The sequence below is a fragment of the Myotis myotis genome, unplaced genomic scaffold, assembly GCF_014108235.1.
Source record: "Myotis myotis isolate mMyoMyo1 unplaced genomic scaffold, mMyoMyo1.p scaffold_m19_p_12, whole genome shotgun sequence".
Taxonomy (NCBI): Eukaryota; Metazoa; Chordata; class Mammalia; order Chiroptera; family Vespertilionidae; genus Myotis; species Myotis myotis.
In genome coordinates this window covers 57,182,300-57,203,496 of record NW_023416316.1, presented here as the reverse complement: position 1 = coordinate 57,203,496, position 21,197 = coordinate 57,182,300, and the positions used below count along the sequence as shown (strand labels likewise).

Sequence of the window (21,197 nt, the reverse complement as noted above, 5' to 3'; positions counted from 1 at the left end):
AGGAATTCCCACATGTAAACATGACATAGAACTGCCATTTTTGTAATTCTTAGGAAGCTTTGTGCTGCAAGTCATAGCAAGGCAACCTCAAAATGACCTAAATGATAAGGGGATTAATTTTACCCCATAACTAGCAGTCCCAAGTCATCTAGGGGTAGTTAATTAAGTTAATAACAGCATCAAGATTTTAGGTGCTTTCCATCTTCCCACTTTGTCATCCCAGGTATAAAGGCTTCCTGGTGGTTAAGAGACAGATTCAGCCTTTTCAGGTAGCACATTCTTACATACTGACATCCAGAGCAGAAAAGAGACACTTTGTCAAGTCTTTTTTGTTGTTTTTTTTTGTTTGTTTGTTTGTTTTAAACAAAAGAGTTTTTTTTAAAATATATTTTATTGATTTTTTACAGAGAAGAAGGGAGAGAGATAGAGAGTTAGAAACATCGATGAGAGAGAAACATCGATCAGCCGCCGCCTGCACATCTCCCACTGGGGATGTGCCCGCAACCCAGGTACATGCCCTTGACCGGAATCGAACCTGGGACCTCTCAGTCCTCAGGCCGATGCTCTATCCACTGAGCCAAACCGGTTTTGGCGTCTTTTTTGTTGTTTAAATGAGTAAAATAATCTTCAAAAGTCCCCACCCAGTGACCTCCCCTCATCCTTCATTGGCCAGGACCAAGTAACATGCCCATTTTTAAACCAAACATGGCAAAGGCAAGAGGGCCACCATAATCTATTTAGTATAATCTAGTCTAATTTGAGGCCTGGAAGAAGGGAAAACAGCTATTGCGTAGGCCAGTGATTCTCAAACTGTTTAGTCTCATAACATCTTCAATATTGTTGAAGATTGCAAAGAGCTTTTGTTTATGTGAGCAATAGTTTGACAGTATCAGAAATTTAAAAATAGTTATTAATTCATTTAAAATACCAATAAACCCATCATTTGTTACTACGTTGTGGTGGGCAGAATGATGGTCCCTAACAATGGCCCACATCCCTAGAACCTGAGACTCTGTAGCAGATGTGATTAAGAATTTTGAAATTGGGCCCTTACCGGTTTGGCTCAGTGGATACAGCGGGCTTGCGGACTGAGGGGTCCCAGGTTCGATTCCGGTCAAGGGCATGTACCTTGGTTGTGGGCACATCCCCAGTAGGGGGTGTGCAGGAGGCAGCTGATTGATGTCTCTCTCTCATCGATGTTTCTAACTCTCTATCTCTCTCCCTTCCTCTCTGTAAAAAAATCAATAAAATATATTTAAAAAAATTATTTGAAATTGATAGATTATCCTAGATTAACTAGGTGGGCCCAATGTAATCACAGGGGTATGATAATTGAAAGAAGGAGGCAGTGGCAGAATGATGTAGTGTCAGAAAGGCACATTTGGCTATTACAGGCTTTAAAGATGGAAGGGCACCACTAGCCAAGGAATGTCGGTGGCTCCTAGAAGCTGGAAAAGGTGAAGGAATGGATTCTCCGTTAGTGTCTCCAGAATGGAAAGCAGACCAGCCGACACTTTGATTTTAACTTAGTGAAGCCAATTTTAGACTTTGGAACTCCAGAATTATAAGATACTAAATTTGTGTTGTTTAAGCCACTAAACCTGTGGTAATTTGTTACAGCAACAATATAAAATAAACATGTACACATTTTAAAAATAAAAAAAAATGGACTATGTTTTCCAAAACAAACAAAAAAATCAGAAGAGTGGCATTAACTTACATTTTTGGCAAATCTCTTCAAGGTCTGATATTAGAAAAGACAAGTGAATTTTTGCATCTGCTTCTGCATTCAATCTGTTGTGATATCATATGTCACATTATCTCTGGAAAACTGGTGTACATTCATAAAAAAATGTGAGTGGAAAGGCAAATCATAAAAATGATGCACCACTTCATGGTGCTCTTAAGAGGGTCTTGGGGACTCACAGGGCTGCCCAGACCACACTTTGAGGACCTCTGGTGCAAGTCAAAAATTTGGGCCATCCCCAAAGAACAGATAGGGAACATTTTTTTTCCATATTCCTAGGGTGAACCTGTCTGGCTTTAAGGTGATGACCTTAAGGTGATAACTTATACAGTGCAGTGATGTTCACATTTCTTTCTTAATTCAAACAATATTTCTAAGAGTTTAGTTTGTGCCTGGCACTTCTTTATGGGCTAAGCTTATATATATAAACAAACAAGGTGGATACAGCTCTTGCCCCTAGGAAGCTTCTTACATTTTTTTAGTTGAAGAAAAACAAGCTCATACATAAGACAATTTCAGATATTACTAAGGAAAAGTCGTGGAAGAAAGTGTGAGAAGGCCATGGCTGGTGTGGCTCAATTGGTTGGAGTGTCGTCCCATATACCAGAAGGTTGTGCAGAGCACATACCTATGTTTGGGTATGATCCCCAATGAGGACACATAGAGAATGCAACCAATTGATGTTTCTCTCTCTCTCTTTCCCTTTCCCTCTCTAAAATCAATAGCATATCCTTGGGTGAGGGACAAAAAAAAGAAGTGTGAGGGGTATTTCAGATGGTGTGCAAAGAGCTACTTTAATTAGTCTGAAGAAGTGAAGTTAGAGCTGAGATGTGTAAGAAGGAACCACTGGGAAATGTGGGAGTACTTCAGGTAGAGAACAGCAGGGGCAATGTCAGGAAGGAGTTTGGCAAGGTAGGAGGACAGAAAGAAAGCCAGCGTGACTTAATGTCATGTACAAGGGGAAGGAAAAAAAACAACAGCTGAAAGGGCCAGGCAGGTGCAAATTATTAAGGTCTTCTAGGACAGTGGTCTGCAAACTCATCAGTCAACAGAGCCAAATATCAACAGTACAACGATTGAAATTTCTTTTGAGAGCCAAATTTTTAAAACTTAAACTATATAGGTAGGTACGCTGTTATTAACTTAATTAGGGTACTCCTGAGGCTTAGGAAGAGCCACACTCAAGGGGCCAAAGAGCCGCAAGTGGCTCGGGAGCCGCAGTTTGCCGACCACGGTTCTAGGACATCGAAAGGACTTCAGGTTTATTTTGAATTGCCATACAAACCCACTGGAGGAAATAAGAGACTGAAATTATATTATGTGCCAGGCTTTGCTTCTATAAATTCTTCCACCTTCTCCAAGGGCTGCTCTTCAGCCTAACACATTCCCAATCTTTATCATGAGGACTCTCTAGAAAGGTACAGGACCCCAATAGACACCGCTCACCTCACATAAATTGTTTGCATGCCAATATCAAAAGCAGATCTGAGTCCAATCAGGGGAATTTAAATTACAGGTTGTTTGATGTGGAATGACTTCTGCCTGTGGGCCAGTGGAGGTGTGCGGCCCAAAATGCACAGTGTGAATACAACTGTTCAGCAATTGCTGGTCCGTTACTTGTCCAAAGCGGTAAGTGTATGAATGGATTTGTATGGGTAATGACTCTGAAGTTAGCTTTTCTCGTCTCTCCATAATACAGGAACACACACTGCAACTTGGCTCATTCCTGAAGGATTCTTGTGACGACCCTCAGTTGCTCAGAAGGCACATTTGGTCGCCATTATCCCTTGTGTAATCAGTGTCTTCCAACTACAGGATGATGTTACAGTGATGTTTACAGAATAAGGGAACATGCTCCACACCTTAATCAAATAATTTAAAGATGAGCCTTCTTAGCTATCATGCATCTATACAGAGTCATTAGATATCTAGTGTATATTTTCATAGTATCGTGAGAGAAGTAACTTTCTGGTTCCCACTAGAAGCCTCCAGATGAACCATGTGCCTAGAACTGCTAAGGTAGTCACTATCAATAACGTGGCATAAGTGTGTTTACCTGACAAGCCTTTCCACAGCAAGAGGATGCACAGAATTCACACAGGACTTGACTTGAACTCTGCTTTGAAAGGGCCTTTAAAAACAGCCAGGAACTGGGACCCAATCAGTAGGCTGCCCTGCAGGTGTGATGGCCTCGCCATTAAAAAGCTCCATCCACGTGCGTAAGAAGCCTCATCACAGACCAGCTGTGGCTACTTGGGCCCTAGTCTCTCCTCAGTCGTGGCTCCTGAAAAAAAAAAAAATTGTGAATTATTGTGAAAAATTTTCTGTTAAACTTAAGACCAGACTGTACATCAAAGACAACAACGTAGGCAATTCCAGGGCTGCATCTTTGAAAAGGAATTGCATTCTGACCTCTGAGTGCAGTTACACAGTGTCTCCCTCCCTCTGCTCCGGGGAAGATTGAAAGGAGGGACGGTTTTCGCTTCGCAGTGGTAACCGGTAACCGGACCTGTTGTTCTGCCAAGCGAGTCTTCGCCTTGGCGGACGCTGCTGTCTAAGTGCTCGGGGAGTGTGCTTGAAACCTGTGCCTTCCTCCCACGTCAGATAAGCGGGAAGTTTGCTCTAGCGATGATAAATCTGCACACGGCGGAGATGTTTTTGGCCCAGAACGTACGTTAGAAAGATGATTAAAGTCGCCCGCCTCCCCTCCTTGCGGCCAGGGAGTGTGTTTTGCCTGCATTGAAGAAACGTCCTTCAGCTGCAGGCGTGTGCGCGCGGAGCCCGCAGCCTGCGTTTCTGCGTCTCCGGGACAGGGCGCCTCGGGTCGGCCGAGTGCCGTCCGCAGAGGTGGCCGGTCCTCCCCCGCGGGCGCCCGCGGAGGCGGCAGTCCCCTTCCGTCTCTGCAGCGCCAGGCCCGCGGCCCAGACCCGGGGAAGGGGAAGGAAGCCCTCGCCGCAAGCCGGCGTCTTGGCCGGCTCCAAACACGCCGCCACCAAAAACTTTTTTTCCCCCCTCCCAGCTGCGCGCAACTTTTTGCCTTTTCGCCCAGCACGTTCTCGTCCCGACTTTCTGTTCCCCGGGGTTCCCTTGGCTTCCCTCGCCGTCTCCCCAGCTTGGGGGTGGGGGGCGCGGAAGAGGAAGAGGGAAAGGGGGAAAGAGCCACGACGGCTCGGGAGGAGGAACTGGGCAAAGGGGACGGCGGCGGGCGAGCGCCCGAAAAGGAAAGCGCCGCGGCGGGTCGGGTGGCTGCAGTCGGAATAAAGTTCGCGCCCTTTCCTCGGCGTCCGCAGCCGCCCCTCCCCGCCTCTGCTCGCTCCCTTTTGACAGCTGGGCGCTAGCGGCCACCTCCACGTCCACGCCCGCACCCCCCGGGGGCGCCCAAGTTGTTTTCCATCCCCAGAAAGAGCCGGGTGGGAAAGTTACCAGGCGGGAGGGAGAAACATACACGCTCCTTCGCGAAACCCCCAGACACCCGAGGACAAACAACAGCAAAACCAACCCGACTTTATTGTGCAAAAAGGGAAGCAACATTGTAGTCGCGACAATTCCGCGGAGGGGAGACTCTCGCTGGTGGGGCCGGCGAATCCGCCCTAAGTCACCTCGCCCGGCCCCCGACCGCCATCCCCCACCTCCTCGCCCCCCCCGCCCCCCCGCAGCAGCCCCCTCCCGCGACGGTCCGTTCCTTTTTCTTTCTTTTTTTTTGTCCTGTGGAGTCGGGGGAGCGCCGCAGGCTCCGACTCGGGGAGCGAGGGCGACCGGGGCGCGTGTGTAAATCAGTCACCTGAGCGCCGAGGGGCCGCGGCGAGGGCGCGCGCGGGCGGGCGGGCGGGCGGGGAGAGGCGGAGGCGGCGAGCGCGGCGGCCGGAGGAAGCCGGGAGGGGGAGGGAAAGAAAGGCCGAGACGGAGGAGCGAGCGGCGGCCGAGGGGCTGGTCCAGGCGCGGCCGCTAAGAGGAGACCAAGAGGCGGGGGCTGCACTTGACAACCAGCATGCGGAGATGGTAAGAAGTTTCCACCCTCCTTTCCTTTTCTATTCGAGACTTCGGGAGCGGTGAGCCCCCGGCCGCCCGGGGGGCCGTGTTTTCCCCAAGTCCGGCAGGGAGAGGGTGGAGGGGGTGGTGAGGGGGGCGGGCAGGGGAGGGGAACCCCAGTCCAACCTGGCCCCTGCTGTGCCCCCGAAATCCCCTCTAAACTTGGCCCAAGTTTGCGAGGAGAGTTCCAGGTGGGAGGGAGTGCGAGGGGCGCTGGGAGCGTCGCCCCCTCTCGCGGCTGCCGGGGAAAGGTGAGCGGCAGGCTCCTGGGAGTTGGGGACGGGCCGGGGGGGCCGGGCCGGGGGAGGCGGGGGATGAATGGAGCGCTGGAAGGAGCCGGGGCGGAGAGGAAAGCTTTGGAGCGAACGGGAACTTTTGAAACTTGCCCGCGAGTGAGGGACTGGCGGCGGGGCGTGGGCGCCGGGGCGCGCTGGTGCGCCGCGCGGGGAAGGCGGACGCGGCCACCGAGTCCCCCGCACCTTAGCCGTGCCCTCCCCTCGCCCTCACGTTGCGGGGGGGAGAAAAACTTCCCTTTGCAAATGAGGAAATTGTAGGAAGTGCTCCTGGAGGTTGTAGGAAGAACGTGCAAAGCGCAGGCAAGAAAAGGAACCCCAGAGAGGGAGAGATTTTGAGGTGCAGTTTCTGGAGGAGCCGATGTGCTTTACTTACACGTGGACCGCAGGGTGGCATTTGGGGCCCGGAGAGGGGGCAGAATAATAATAATAATACCCCCTCCCCCCAATAAAACTAGATGTAATCCCCTGTGAAGTGAGGTTGAGATGAAAAAAATAATGAAGTTCCAAGTGCAAGTGGCGGCGGCGAAGGGAAGGCTGCGGAGCGAGATGCCAGCACAGCCTGGCTGCGCTGGAAGCGGCTCCGGCCGGCGAGGCGGTGCGCAGTCGGTTCGCCCGCGGACGGGGACGGGCGCTCGGTCCGCTCTCGGGGAAGCGATTTGTGAGGAATGGGGCTGGACCACTCCCTGCCTTTTAGTTTGCTTCCACCCAGTGCTGCTGCTGCTGCGGCCCCCGCTGGGGGATCCCACAGGCTGCTCCGCATGTAGATGGCATATGTAAGGAAAAGGCAGGTAGCGGGTTGGCATTTCCCTCTCTTCCGTTCCCCTTGGTGTGACATCCCTTGTTTCAGTGATCAAAGTCAAGACCGGAGGGTAGGCGATGCGACTGTCAGATGCAGGCACACAGGCAAAAAGAGCGCCCAGGACTGTGGTTACAGTAACGCTGACAGAAATTAAAGTGGTTGTGAAAGCAGCGTGCGATTTATGGTGCTTCCCAGTTACCCTAGAGTCAGGCTGTTGAGGAAGGGATGCACAAAAGACATCACAAGATAATCCTGTGTGCCCAGGATTACAGTGGCAGAAAGTGGCCTATTTCATTATTATTTTTCATGTACTTCGTGGACAGTTACAGTGGTTGGAACCTGTGTTTAAGTGGAGGCGTCAAAACAGAATATTAAATATATCTGTTTAGCGCTTGAGAGTTTTTTTTTTTCTTCTAGCGGCATTGAACACAGGAACACTGTAAAAGCCGGTTGTAGGTATTCTTTTTCTTCCCTTTTCCCTTAGCCTGGTTGCTAGTTGTCTGCACCTCTGTTTCCGAATACTGGTCACTTTGAACAGTGACAAAACCCGTTTGTCACCCGCTGCTTTGTGTTCTGCAGCTTCAGAGGTGACTGTGCACACACATGCGTGCTTTTGGGGGGGGGGATTTATTTCTTATGTAGTGTGTCCGATCTGAGGACGTAACTCACGGGGAGTGAGAGCTTGTACAGGCTAATAGCACTTCCTTTACCCTTTGGAATCACCCCCAAAATCTCTTAGGAACCTTTCTGGGGTATCTGTGTTTTATTTGTAGCGGTTTCATTTAAAGTGTTCAGCCTTAATGAAGTTCTCAGTTGTAGCTACTCTTCTGTTCCCAGAGAGCAGAGTATTTAAAATCCAGATTGCTAATCACTTTACCAAAGTGTTCTGGAGTATCTTCACCTGGGGGAAGTGAGGCTGAGCCTGACTCTGAGAATCTTGTGAGAAAAGTTCGAAACTGACTTTTTTTTTTTTTACCCCTTGAGCATTTTAAGTTGAGAGTTGTTTGCTTGTTGAACTTGGGGGAAAAAAAGCAACCTTGGGATTTTAAACCATACATATTAAGAAAATATTAGTAGCAGTTATACATTCCAAATACTCATTCTCCCCCCTCCCCCCTTACCTGAAATGTTAAGATGTCTGTCAGGCAGGGATGTGTGATTACAAAAAGAAGCAGACAAAAGCAGAGCTGACTGTTGCTGTATTAAAATGTAAGTGTTACAGTTTGAGTTTTCAAGTGAGAGTTTTTGAGTTCAGTGCTTTACATAACATTTTGTCCTAATCTTGCTTGCTGTCAGGGATGTTTCATGGTTGTGCAATTGCTGCAGTCAAGAATGCCAATTTGCATTCCAGGAGTGTCATTTGATTACTTTTATCTGCACAGCTCCAAGACCGGCCCAGACCTCTCGTTTCATCTTGCCATGTCACGAGTCAATGCTGTGTCGTCTTTTCAAAAATCTGCCTGATTTAGACAAGAAAGAAAAGTACTTTCATGTTGCAGCCGCAGTCCCCTGCTAACTTGTCAGCAGCAGGATATGATTCACTTGGGCCCAGAAGAATGGAACAGAGAGGCGGGTTAGGCGGTTCAATAAAGCCCATGGACAGGTAGTGTGTGACATCCCCCGAGAGCTGCAGTTAATGAAGAACAGGTCTGCTTAGTTCTCCACACGCTGACCTGGTGCTGTCCCCACAGTTTTCTCATTTGATCTTTCCCAGCAAATTGATCTTTTCTTGTATTTTTTTGCCTTCCAAGTTAGTCCTTGTGGGACTGAAATTAGCAGAGCAACTTAAGTTGGATAATACAGCTGTTCAGAAAAGAAGAAATTGGACACTGGCTCAAAAAGGGGCGGGGGTTGGGAGGTGGAGGGAGCTGTTCTTTTTGTTGTTCCTGGGAATGTGTCTTCTATTAAGGGAGTCCAAAATAGGTGATGACTTGAAGTTAGTGGTCCCCTTTATTTTTAATTTTACAGTTAGGGTCCCACACCATTTTAAGTATTCCTTAAGTATTTGAAAGATGGTCCTAGTGAGTATGAGGAGTTCGATTTAGCATTTTTCATACTCACTTGTTTGAAACGATTGGCCAGTGGACTGTGTGGCTTTTATGGCTATTGTAAGACAGACTAACTATCAATGGCATTTTTCAACTGTATTATTTATAGTCTTCTAAATAACTACAATCCCGAAGTGTCCAATACTGAATAGCAGAAAAGATTAAACAATAAAAAAGTCATTACCAGTGTTCTGTATAAATATGGCACATGGAAGTGTTTTCTGCAAATTACCATGAGCATCTTTGTTTCCCATAAGCCCCACAGATACACTCTTAATAAAACTTAATTTTTTTTTGATCCTGCATTTAAATGTAGGTTTTTAGAAATGGGAACAGATCACAAGTTTGAATTTGGTATGGATGTTAATATATGTTGTTACTTGTTTTTTGAGATTAAAACTGATTTTAGCAAGATGGGTAAATCTAAGTTGGGAATGTAGAGATAGTTTAAAACAGGTTAAGGTTTTATTATAGAATTTTGTATATAAAGCGTAGGTTGGAGGCAATTAATAGATTCTCAACTTGAGGTGGATATAAGGAGCAGTGTTTTCTGAATTCCTGTGCAGATGGTCTCATTTACCATCTACATCTTTACAAGAAACAGTTGAAAACATTCCTTGTAGAAGGGGAGGCAGCCTTTTCAAATCTTTCTTGCTGGATGGAAATTACTTAGGGTCATTGGTTAGTAAACTCCATTCTGAAGAGCTAGAGGGAGCCTCATGATTTTATTGGACATATTTAAGGTAAAAAAAAAATCACTCTGGCAATCAGAAGGTTGTAGAAAAAGTGCATAAAGAATACTGGCACACTGGCGTAGTGTTTAGGTTTGGAGGGGCTATTGTAGGTTTGGTGTTTAGTTTTTTTTAGGTTTTTTTTTTTTTTTTTTTTTTTTAAAGCTGTGACAGAAGCAACAGAACTTCCTGTAAGAAAAGTGATTAAGTAGTCTGCTAAGATTTCTAAGTTCTACCTTTTAGGTTATTTGAAGATCAAGCAAAATGCAACCAAATACATTTTAAGTCTGATTTGGTTTGCTAAGCTTAGTCTGTTTATCGTTTTGTTAACTGAAGGAGTTCTCCTGTTAGGAGGCCAACCTTCCAAGTTCTATTAAATGTAACTTCCTTCCAAGTCACTGAGGAAGGGGATGGATACCTCCTTTCAGTTCACTTAAAGACAACCTCCTTTCTGTAAATAATGGTTTTGAAGTAGTTCTACACACAACTGCCGTACTCTGGAGAGACATCCCCTTTAAGATAAATGCTTCATGGTATAAGCATAAATAGTAAACCATTTATATTAGGAATCAATAAATATGTTAAATTTAAAGAAATAGAACTCAAGTGGTATTAAGTTCAGTATTTGTTGTTTAATTTCACAGTCTTCCCACTAAAAATGGTGATATATTTACATTCAAGAGTCATTGACCATAATTGTTCTTTAATATGTATATACTAGTTTTCAGTAGCCTTACTTTGTACAAACTTATTTGCGATTTAAGTAAATAATATAATCCAGTGAGATAAACTACCCAGATTTGCCTTTTTTTTCATCTCTTGAACAGTAGCTCTCATTATATTGCTAGCCAATAAAAGTCTTTATTTGTTGCTTATTAGAACCCTCAGTACACTCAAGAGTTCAGCTATAATTTAATTTGGCTGTTCAAAGAGGCTCCCTTGTTTTAAAACATGTTCTCAGTATGCTTTTACCATTTATTGTAAACCTATATTCTAACTCATGCCTATGCATAGGAACGATTTTACAGATAGGTCATTTTTAAGGTTTGCCATAGAAGAGTTATAACTTTTTTTTCTTTTAAAAAAAAAAAGTCTACCTAACAAAGTCATTTTTTTCTTTTTGCTTTATGTTTCCTGATAATCTGGAGCATTTTTCCCCTTGGTGATTTAAATAATCTTTCTATTATAATTTAAAATCAGTTTCCCAAGGAAGACAACCTTCCATTAAGGTATAGTTCAGAAGGGCACTAACAAACCAAATGTAATAATTAAGAATTCTATTTGAGGACATTTCACTTTGCAGTCACTTGAAATTACAAAAAGTTTGCCTTGCACGTCACACATTGCTAGCATACAGATTCAGTTTCCTTACAGTAAACTGCTGGGAAGTTTTGCATTGAGTGGAAGGAAGATGGCTTGAGAGTTTTGGTGATATTTGTAACAAATCACGTTCACAAAAGACTAGAACTTGACTGTAAAACTCTAAAATGAGTATCAGGAATCCTTCCATAAGGAAGGCAGAATGTGGAACTGTTACATGAGTCACTGCATGTGTATCTTACCAGTGGGAATTGCATCAAACCAGCCCTCTAGATACAGTATTTAATAGTTATCAAAATGTATAGTATTGTCTTGGAACTTGTGGTTCGTGAGTTCATAGTCCCTGCTTTTTGTGTGTGTGTGTTTAGTACAAAGATGTAACAACCCACATAAAACATTTTTTCTCTTATTATGACCTTACATTTGCCAAAGTGCCCCATGCTGAAATTCCTTTTCAGTATCTTTTTTTTTTCTAGTCCGAAGCCAGACGTGTACCCAGACACAAAAGCCTCTGTGTATAGCAAGCTGTTTTAAATATTGTGACTCGACGATGTGCTGTCCTTTCTCTGCTTGAGCCAAGGATCTCTGCTCAGTGTCTGTGGATTACCAAGCTCCTTCTTTATTGTACCTCTTGTCAGCTATTCCTATTCATTTAACCTTTCATTAGTGTCTGTGCAGCTTCACTGTCTAGAAAGGCAGGGAAAAACCGAAAGGCCCCACTGTCACAGTTATTAGATTTCTCGGTTACATCCCAGCAACCATAAAGAAGTGAGAGTCGGCACTATTGTCGCGCACACTGCTGTCCTGGGGTGCAGCTCTTCTGTGCATGTCAAGGACATGTGCCACATGTTGATATGCATCCCAGGGATAAATGCACAACATGGGGGATAGGCCGGCACTGGCAGTAATGAGCTTTGTAGGAGTTACTGCAAAGACCAACAGTTTGTGAAGGAATTTTGCTTAACAGGCCAAGGAGATAGACAGAGTTGAGGGCTGCCAAGGTTTGCCTGTGCGGAGCTTGTCAGTCACATTGTTTTCATCTAAACTTCATTTGAGGGGAAGATTGAATACGTTTGACAGCATTGGAAAGTCTTATTTTCATTTTTAATCTTTCAGAGGAGAAAAGTGTGATTTCTGGTGACTATTTAGTGTATTAGAACAATTTTTATATGACCTGAATCATTTACATAATTTATCTTAGTTCTTACATATCTAGGAAAGAATTGCGATATTTTGTCGATGCCAAATATGTATTTAAAATATGTATAAAAATAATGTGGCCTATTAATTTTCCTATGCTACTCTTTTCCCCTTTGGATTTCCCTCTGCTGTTAGTGATTTGATTATTTAGAAATGCATTGGCCTTGCTGCCTCGATGTAAAGGAAAAAATACAGTGATCATTGGGTCATTTTCAAATAATAATAAAGACGAATATTTGTAATTTTTGGATCGGAAGATATTACTTCAACATCTTAGAAGATTCATAGAGTTACTTTTTAAGAACTCTCGAAACATTTGAATAGAAAATGGTAAATTACCCCACCTTCATCCCTCTCTACCCAAAAGTTTATTATTTGTTTTTTAACTAGGAAAACTTTGTTACCAAGAGTGGATAAAAAATATTTTGGTCTTTCTAATTTAAATAATTCTTGTCAGTTTTCCAAGCTCTCTGGGGGCTCGCCAATAACTTTGCAAACATATTCATGATTTATTACCAATCCTTATAAAGTTATTTGTAATTTTTACTTGACCCTACCTTTTTTTTTTAAAAAAGCCACGTTTCACTTTTTAATAGTTGTATTTGATGCTTTCTCTGGTAAGCTTTTTATGGTGTCTTGTGACTGTTTTAAAGGGCTTAATTGTCTTTGTTTCAGGGAAGAGAGATGAGCTATTTTTCATACTCCTTCCCTCAGGTGGCATGCTCCTTTCCAGTGAAACATCTATTCAGTAATTGACAGCTCAGTGCCGAGCCAGCCTAGGGCCATGCTCCAGTCTCTTGGCCACTGGGTGGGAGTTCTGTGTTCATTGTTTTAAGATGAATTTGCCTTGATCATTTGAGGTGACCAGGTGGCTTTCCTCCAGACAAGACAAGGGTATGTTAACTTTCTCCCTTCTAGTAGTCCTGTTTCCATTCATTATGGTTTGTGTTGGGTGAAGTAGAAGAGGAAGGAGGGACTTGTGAGCTATAATTTTAGCCACCGCTCCCTCCCCCGCCTCCCTCTCCCCCCCAAATAAAAACAAAAACAAAACAACTTAGAAAATAGGCCAGAGCCATGTGGTAATTAAAGAGAAAGGGATCCATGCAGTAGCGCCTCTCTTTGGGAATCCTAAACCTCTCCATGCAGCCAGTATCTCAGTGCAGCTGGCTGACTGGATGCACCATTGTCCACTCAGAGTGAGACGAGCCCTGGGACCGGGTTTGCAGACAGACCCCATGCTATTCCATCTAGGTTTGAGAACCTCCCTTTCCTCATTTGTAAAACAAGTGAGTTTGGCCATTTCGAATGTTCTTTCCAATTTTATGTGACAGGACTATACTGTCACAGCACCTTAATATTTTTAATAGTTAGATTGAGATATAATTCATATGCTGTGTAATTCACCCATTTAAAATATACAATTAATAATATAACATTTTATGGATATATCACCTTTGATTTATCCATTCATCCATTGGTGGAAATTTGGGTTATTTTCACCTTCTGGTTATTATGAATAACTAGATGCTCAGTGCACAAATTTGTGCACGGATGGGGTCCCACTGGCCTGGTCCCAATTAGGGCAGATCGGGCCCTGGCTTGTTGGGAGGAGGAGACAGCGGGAGGTTGGCCAGCTGGCCCTGATCAGACCGACCAGGGCCAGATTGGCTGAGGGGAGGGGCTGAGGGTGATTGGCCAGTGGGTCACACCCCCGATTGGGGTGAGTGGCCAATTTGGGTGGGGCCGGCCATGGAGAGGGGCTGTGGGTGGTGGGCTGGCCAGCCCTGCCCCTGAATGGGTTGGAGGGGGCTGATTGGTGGCCAGTGGCCTGGGGGAGGGGCCATGGGTGGTTGGCCGGCCGGCCCTGCCCCTGATTGGAGTGGGGGGCTGATCGGGGGTGGAGCTGACTGAGGGTAGGGGCTTCGGGCTGATGGGGTGGGAGAGACCCATCAGGGTGGGGTTGGCTGGGGGGGGAGGGGCCGCGGGAGGTTGGCTGGCAGGGGGGAATTCCCCCCAATCTGGCCAGTTTGCTGGCCTCAGTGGGTGTCATAGTGACTGGTCATTCTGATTGTTAGACAGACATTCCGGCAGCTGGCTTTTTATATATATAGATGAATAATGCTGCTGTGAACATGTGTGTACAAGTGTTTTGTTCTCATTTCTGTTGGGTCCATACCTAGGAGTGGAATTCCCAAGTCATATGGCAACTTATCTTTAACCTTTTGAGAGAGTGCCAAATCACTTTTCCTAAGCAGCCTCACCATTTTACATTCCCACCAACAGTATGTGAGCTTTCTAATCTCTCTGCATCCACTTCAAACTTGCTGTTGTCTGTCTCTTAATTTTAATCATCCTAGTGGTTGTGAAGTGGTTTTGCTTTGCATTTTCCTGATGGCTAATGTTAAGCATCTTTTCATATGCTTATTGGCCATTTGTATATCTTCTCTGCCCAGCAGAAAAATATCTGTTAAATCCTTTAGCCATTTTTAAAAATATATATATTTTTTTATTGATTTCAGAGAGGAAGGGAGAGGGAGAGAGAGATAGAAACATCAGTGATGACCAAGAATCATTGATCGGCTGCCTCCTGCATGCGTGCCCCCCCCCCCCCGCCCCCCCCAACTAGGGATCGAGCCTGCAACTCCGGGTATGTGCCCTGACCGGGAATCTAACCATGACCTCCTGGTTCATAGGTTGACATTCAACCACTGAGCCATACCTGGCTGGGCCCTTTAGCCATTTTTTAAAAAATTTATATTATATGTCTTTTCATTGTTGAGTTGTAAAAGCTCTTTATATATTCTGGACACAAGTCCTTTATTAGAAGATTCGCAAATATTTTCTTCTATTCTGTGGGTTGCCTTTTTACTTTTTTGTTGGTGTCTGATGAAGCATAGAAGCTTTAGATTTTGACAAAATCCAACTTATTAATTTTTTTTTTTGAAGATTTTGAAATTGATTTTTAGAGAGGAAGGGAGAGGTAAAGACAAACATCCATCAGCTGCCTCCTTCACACCCCCTATTAGGGGTCCAGCTGCAACCCAGGCATGTGCCCTGACCAGGAATCAAACTGGCAAACTTTCAGTGCACAGGGAGGATGCCCAACCAGCTGAGCCACACTGTCCAGGGCGTAATTTTTTCTTTTGTTGTTTGTGCTTTCGGTACATGAAGAAACCATTGTCTAAACCAAGGTCATGCTGACTTATCCCTGTATTTTCTTTCAAGAGTCTTATAGTTTTGCTCTTACATTTAAATCTTTGATCCTTTTTGGTTAACTTTTGTATAATTTGAAGTAGGGGTCTAGCTTCATTCCAGTTGTTCCCAGCAACATTTGTTGAAAGACTGTTCTTTTCCCCATTGAATTACTATGGCACCTTTGTGGAGAATCATATGACCATAGGTGTAAGGGTTTATTTCTGGATTGCTTATTTGGTTCCATTCAGCCACATGACTCTCCTTGTGCAAATACCACACTGTCTTGATTACTGTAGCTTTGCATTAAGTTTGCAACTGAGAAATGTGAGTCTTCTAATTCTGTTCCTTTTTTTAAAGATTATTTTAGCCATTCTTGGTTCCTTAGCAGTTTACTTAAACAATTTTTTTTATTGTGGTAAAACACATTGTATATAATAAAGAGGTAATATGCAAATTAACCCTCATAAGATGGCTGCCTACAACCAGGTCGGCCGTGGGGTTGGTGAGGTCGACCAAACGACTGAACAGCAGGCTGTGTGGGGTGACCAGGCCGGCAGAGGGGCCATGAGGGGTGACCAGGCCGGCGGTAGCAGGGGATAGTTGGAGGCAACCAGGCCAGCAGGGGAAGCTGTTGGGGGCAACCAGGCCGGCAGCGGGGGGTAGTTAGGGGCGACCAGGCCAGTGGGGGGTTACAGTTGGGGGTGACCAGGCTGGCAGGGGGGCAGTAAGGGGTGACCAGGCTGGCGGGAGGGGGGCAGTTAGGAGCGACCAGGCCAGCAGGGAGGGGGCATTTGGGGGCAACCTGGCTGGCAGCAGGGGCAGTTAGGGATGACCAGGCAGGCCGGCAGATGAGCAGTTAGGAGTCAGTGGTCCAGGATTGTGAAAGGGATGTCCTAGGGATTGGGCCTAAACCGGAAGTCGGACATCCCCCGAGGGGTCCTGGATTGGAGAGGGTGCAGGATGCGCTGAGGGGATCCTCCCCGCCCCGCCCTGCCGGCCTGGTCACCGGGCCTCTAGTACAACATAAAACCCTGGCTCAGTTGGTTGGAGCGTTGTCACATCCACCAAAAGCTTGTGAGTTTGATTCCCACTAAGGATACATGCTTAGGTTGTGGATTCAATGCCTGGTTGGCATGCATATGGGAGGCAACTGATCGATGATTCTCACATCAGTTTCTCTCTCTCCCCCCCCTTCCTCTCTCTCTCTCTAAAATCAATAAAAAAAACAACAACCCACACAAAACATAATAATTGAACAACTTAACTGTTTTTAAGGTATAGTAGCATTAACTGTCTTGTGCAACAGATCTCTAGAACTTTTTCATCCTGCGGAATTGAAACTTTGTTGAACAACAAGTCCCCTTTTCTCTCTCTCTACATAGCCCATGGCAACCACCATTCTATTTTCTAAGAGTTTGGTTATCTTAAATGGTTAATGTAAGTGGGATCATGTAGTATTTGTCCTTCTGTAAATGGCTCATTTCATTTAGCATCATATTCTTAAGGTTCACCTATGCTGTAACAGGTGACAGGATTTCCATCTTTTTTAAGGCTTACAATTTGTCCACATTTTCTTGACCCATTCATCTGTAGATGGACATTTAGGTTGAGTCTGCCTCTTGGCTATTGTGAATAATGCTGCAGAACATAGATGTGCAAATAACTTCAATTTCTGCTTCCAATTCTTTTGGATATATATCTGGAAATGGGTTGCTGGATCCTATAATAATTTTATTTTTAACTTTCTGAGGAAACTTCATGCTATTGTACATAGCTGCTGCCCATTTTACAGTCTCACCAACAGTGCACCAAGGGTTCCAATTTCTTCACATCCTTGCCAGCTCTTTCTTTCTTTCTTTCTTTCTTTCTTTCTTTCTTTCTTTCTTTCTTTCTTTCTTTCTTTCTTTTTTTTTTTTTTTTTTTTAAATAGTGGCCTTTCTAATTAGTCTGAGGTGATATCTCATTGTGGTTTTGATTTGTATTTCCCTGGTGGTTAGTGATGTTGAATATCATTTCTTTCATACGCTTATTGGCCATTTGTATGTGTTCTGTGGAGAAATGTCTATTCAACATTTTTGTCATTTTATTGGAGTTTTTTAAATTGTATTTTGATATATCCTGGATATCACCCCATTATCAGAATTATGATTTGCAACCATATAGTAGGTTGCTTTTACACACGTTTGATTACTTCCTTTACTATACAGAAGTTTTTTAAGTAGTCTCATTTGTCTGTTCTTTTGTTGTTGTTGTCCTTATCAGTTTTCCTTTAAAACAGATTTATCTGATCCTAAAAGAGGAAAGACTGCATTCAGAAAGTACATCTATTATTTGGGTACTATGGTAGCTCTTGGTGGTACTACAGAAATACGTCATGTGGTAGCCAAAAGACTATGGCTGTTAGTTCCCTGTGAAACACCCTGGTTTTACTTTGATGTTTTTTAATTATCACTGCACTTAAAAAAATTCTAGTTGTTCTGTATAAGAGAGACAGTTCATGCCCGGGAGGGTGGAATTAAGTACCTAGAAATAATTGTTTTTGGTTTTATAAATATGTCAAAGCAAAGGAAGAAAAAAGTTATGATTGTGAAAATTTCTCTTCCTGGACATTTGGTAGTAACTAGGAGAACACCAACAGTCATTAAAACTAAAAATTGTAGGATTTCAAACCCAAACTAACTAGTCCAGTTGAATTCTAAATAAATACCATATTCACATCTAGCATGGCACATTTGGAAACATGAGCTTATTTTGAAGTTTACCTGACAAAATTTGTAATTAAAATACCTCATTTTAAAATTTAGAGACACTGGAGAACAGATGAAAGGTAACCTAATTTCGAAGCAGCCATGTTGTGTCATTGTTGAATTAAAAAAAAATTATTCCCTTAAAGTTCTAATTTCTCTTTATTCATGGTAGTAAAACCCTATATTTCAATCCAAAGTAATTGCTTTTCTGCTATTCTGGTGGACCAGTCTTGCTTTACTTCATTGTCTATTTTTGTTCTTTGCCAGTTGTTTTGGACAAAAGTTTTATTTTTCATTCAGTATTAACTATTAATTAGATGTGCTGATTAAATAGATATGTGCAGAGTATGCCTTTTTTCCCCCACATCAGAGTTTACATATTTAAAAGTTAGCCAATTTTGAATTGTATCTCTTGACATAGTTTGAGGATTTACATTTCCCCTGGTGAAAATTCTGTAAAGGATTTAAAATCATTTATAGAAATTGATGTGGTCAAAAAATATATATTTACTGGACACTTAATTATTGATTACATATACATTTTATTATTCCCATGGCACATTTTGTTAATGTTGAATAAGAAATTAATGCTACTTTCTTGTCCTTAACATGTTTTTTAAAAAATATATTTTATTGATTTTTTACAGAGAGGAAGGGAGAGAGAGGGGTAGAGAGTTAGAAACATCCATGAGAGAGAAACATCGATCAGCTGCCTCCTGCACATCTCCTACGGGATGTGCCCGCAACCAAGGTATATGCCCTTGGCTGGAATCGAACCTGGGACCCTTCAGTCCGCAGGCCAACGCCGTATCCACTGAGCCAAACCAGTTAGGGCTTAACATGTTTTGACATGTGCACATATGTATATAGAATGACAAAATTGTTTTTGCTGTTCTTGGTATCTTGCATAGTTTGAGGACATAAAGAGGCAATTAATTAGACCAATAAAGCCGTACAAAGAAAGTCCACTCAGTTCTCTGGCCTGTGGTATGTAATCCCCCTGTAATACACATATCACTCTCTAGTGGGTTAGGGAAGTTTATCCTGTCAGCATACCTGTTAGGGATGCTGGTGGAAGCACAGTGTGTTCAGGAGTTTGCTCTCATTCAGAATGGTGATTTGGAAACAAAACACTGTAATCTAAATTTGTTTGAATTGGTTTTGACAGACCAAAACATTAATTTTGCTTCAGAGGACATTAACTTGAAATGATATTACCAAATAAATATTTTTAAACCTAGAACTTCTGCCAGGTGTTGAGCCATATTTTTCAGCCTGTCGCTATCTCTGGTAAGAAATAGTTTGACATAAGGGACTTGTGTTTGTTCATTGGATTTTGTAGCTTCACTGTGTCCCTCAGCAGCAACCAGTCACTGACATGACATTTTTTGTGTACAAAGTACAACGATAATTAGAGCTAATGAAATGAAAGTGTGTGTGTGTGTAGAAGTATCCATGAGAAACTGATAGTTACAACTTTCTTGTGGGAAGGCAGGATAGTATAGTTTACTGAAATTTTATTTTGGGGTGGAAATGAATGGTGTAACACTTATATTTTCATACTGAAGTAAGTAATACCTGGTATGGTTTTGTGTTTTTTTTTTTTTGTAGTGTGAGATATATGTATGGATGGCATGGATGTTTATTGAGAGTATCACTGAACGTTTTACTAATATCAAATTGTATTTCTGAAATGGATATATGCCTGGGTAATAAATAAAAACCGCCAGCAAGTAAATAGTTGATCACTATATGTAGAATAACTTGCTGTAGATTTGCATGACAACATTAGGCAGTAGTGTAGTGATTTGGTAAAAATAAAAAAGATGCTTTTAAAATTTTTTCAGGTTTTTGTGTTCAAGCTGTACATTTGGGATAGGCTTGGGAGTTCAGTCGTCTTCATATTTCAAAGCCTAACACACTTTTATTTTCAAATATAACAATAGGCGTTTGAGTTTCTGAGACACATGACAGACATGCTGTTAGCTGTTGTAAGTATTACAGATGAAGCAGAAGCTATAACCCTAACACCAAGGAGCACAAAATTCATTGGCAGGAAGATACACATTATATTAAAAAGAATAACCATAGTCTAGAGTCTGTCTCTGGTCTTCATTTGCTTAGAAATCTAATTTTGTCAGTACACCTTTGAAAGAGTTCAGTATTCACTGACAGAGAGGTGGAGAATACACACACACACACACCTGCAAGCATGGTGTGTGACCATGTATATGTCTGCATACCGTATTAGTCTGCATACTCACATACTTGTATTGGCATGCTTAGCACATTTTCTCCTTTGCAGCCAAATTATAATCAAAATGTCGTTCATTGCTTTAAGAGTTTGGGAGTGAAGCAGAGAGTTTTAGGGATGGAAGTGGAAGGGTAAGGGCCTCCTCACAATATAGGGAAAATGTTACCAGTGGCCTGTATTATTCACAAAGTATACTTTGGACTGTGTCCGGAAGAGCATTGACAAAATGTACCTCCCCTTGCTTTATTTCTGCTTCCATTCCCTCTCCTGATTGACAAATGCTTTTTTCTCTAAATATGTTAATATTCTCAAGCAGATACTCTCAACTGTCCTGGGAGCTACTTGTTAAGGTGACTTTGACTCCGTTTGGTTTTTTATGGACCTAATGCAGATGGCAGTTTCATTTCACTCATTTTAAATTTCTTGGGAGATACTTCATGGGACTACCTTACATGTAATTATTTTGTATAGGGATGGGCAAGACTGGTGGGAGGCCATAGGATAAGACAAGAGTTTTCTAGAGGGAAAAAAAAAAAGATTTTGCTCATTTATTGGCCTTACACATAGGTGTAATAAACTGCAACCTAGAAGTCAATAGGGATGTTGTTTGTGTGTACTTAATCTCTGAATCTGTTTTCTGTGTGGTAGGCAAGTTTCTCAATGACTTTGGGGATGATGCTGCAGTCAACTGAGCCATACCAGCCGGGCCCAATTAATTTTTTACTTTAGTTTTTGTTCCTTTTAAAAACACTTTAATATCAATTAGATTCTGACTGAAGAGAAAAATTTGTTAAGGGAAGAGAAGGTAGAAAGATGAGGCACTGAATATCC

The 21,197-nt window shown here is 43.1% G+C and overlaps 1 protein-coding gene across 6 annotated transcripts in view; it reads left to right on the top strand.

Annotated features, from left to right (window-relative positions):
- The first annotated feature begins 5,591 nt into the window (after nt 1-5,591).
- Nucleotides 5,592-21,197, top strand: part of BNC2 (basonuclin 2) — a 429,804-nt gene continuing 414,198 nt past the window's right edge. For 4 of the 6 annotated variants that reach the window (XM_036331213.1, XM_036331212.1, XM_036331210.1 and 1 more), the window contains exon 1: nt 5,592-5,746. In XM_036331213.1, coding sequence (XP_036187106.1) covers nt 5,744-5,746 — 3 coding nt within the window. In that variant the 5' untranslated portion in view covers nt 5,592-5,743. The remainder of the gene's footprint in view (nt 5,747-21,197) is intronic. The other 2 variants (XM_036331211.1, XM_036331208.1) reach the window with 1 other exon arrangement.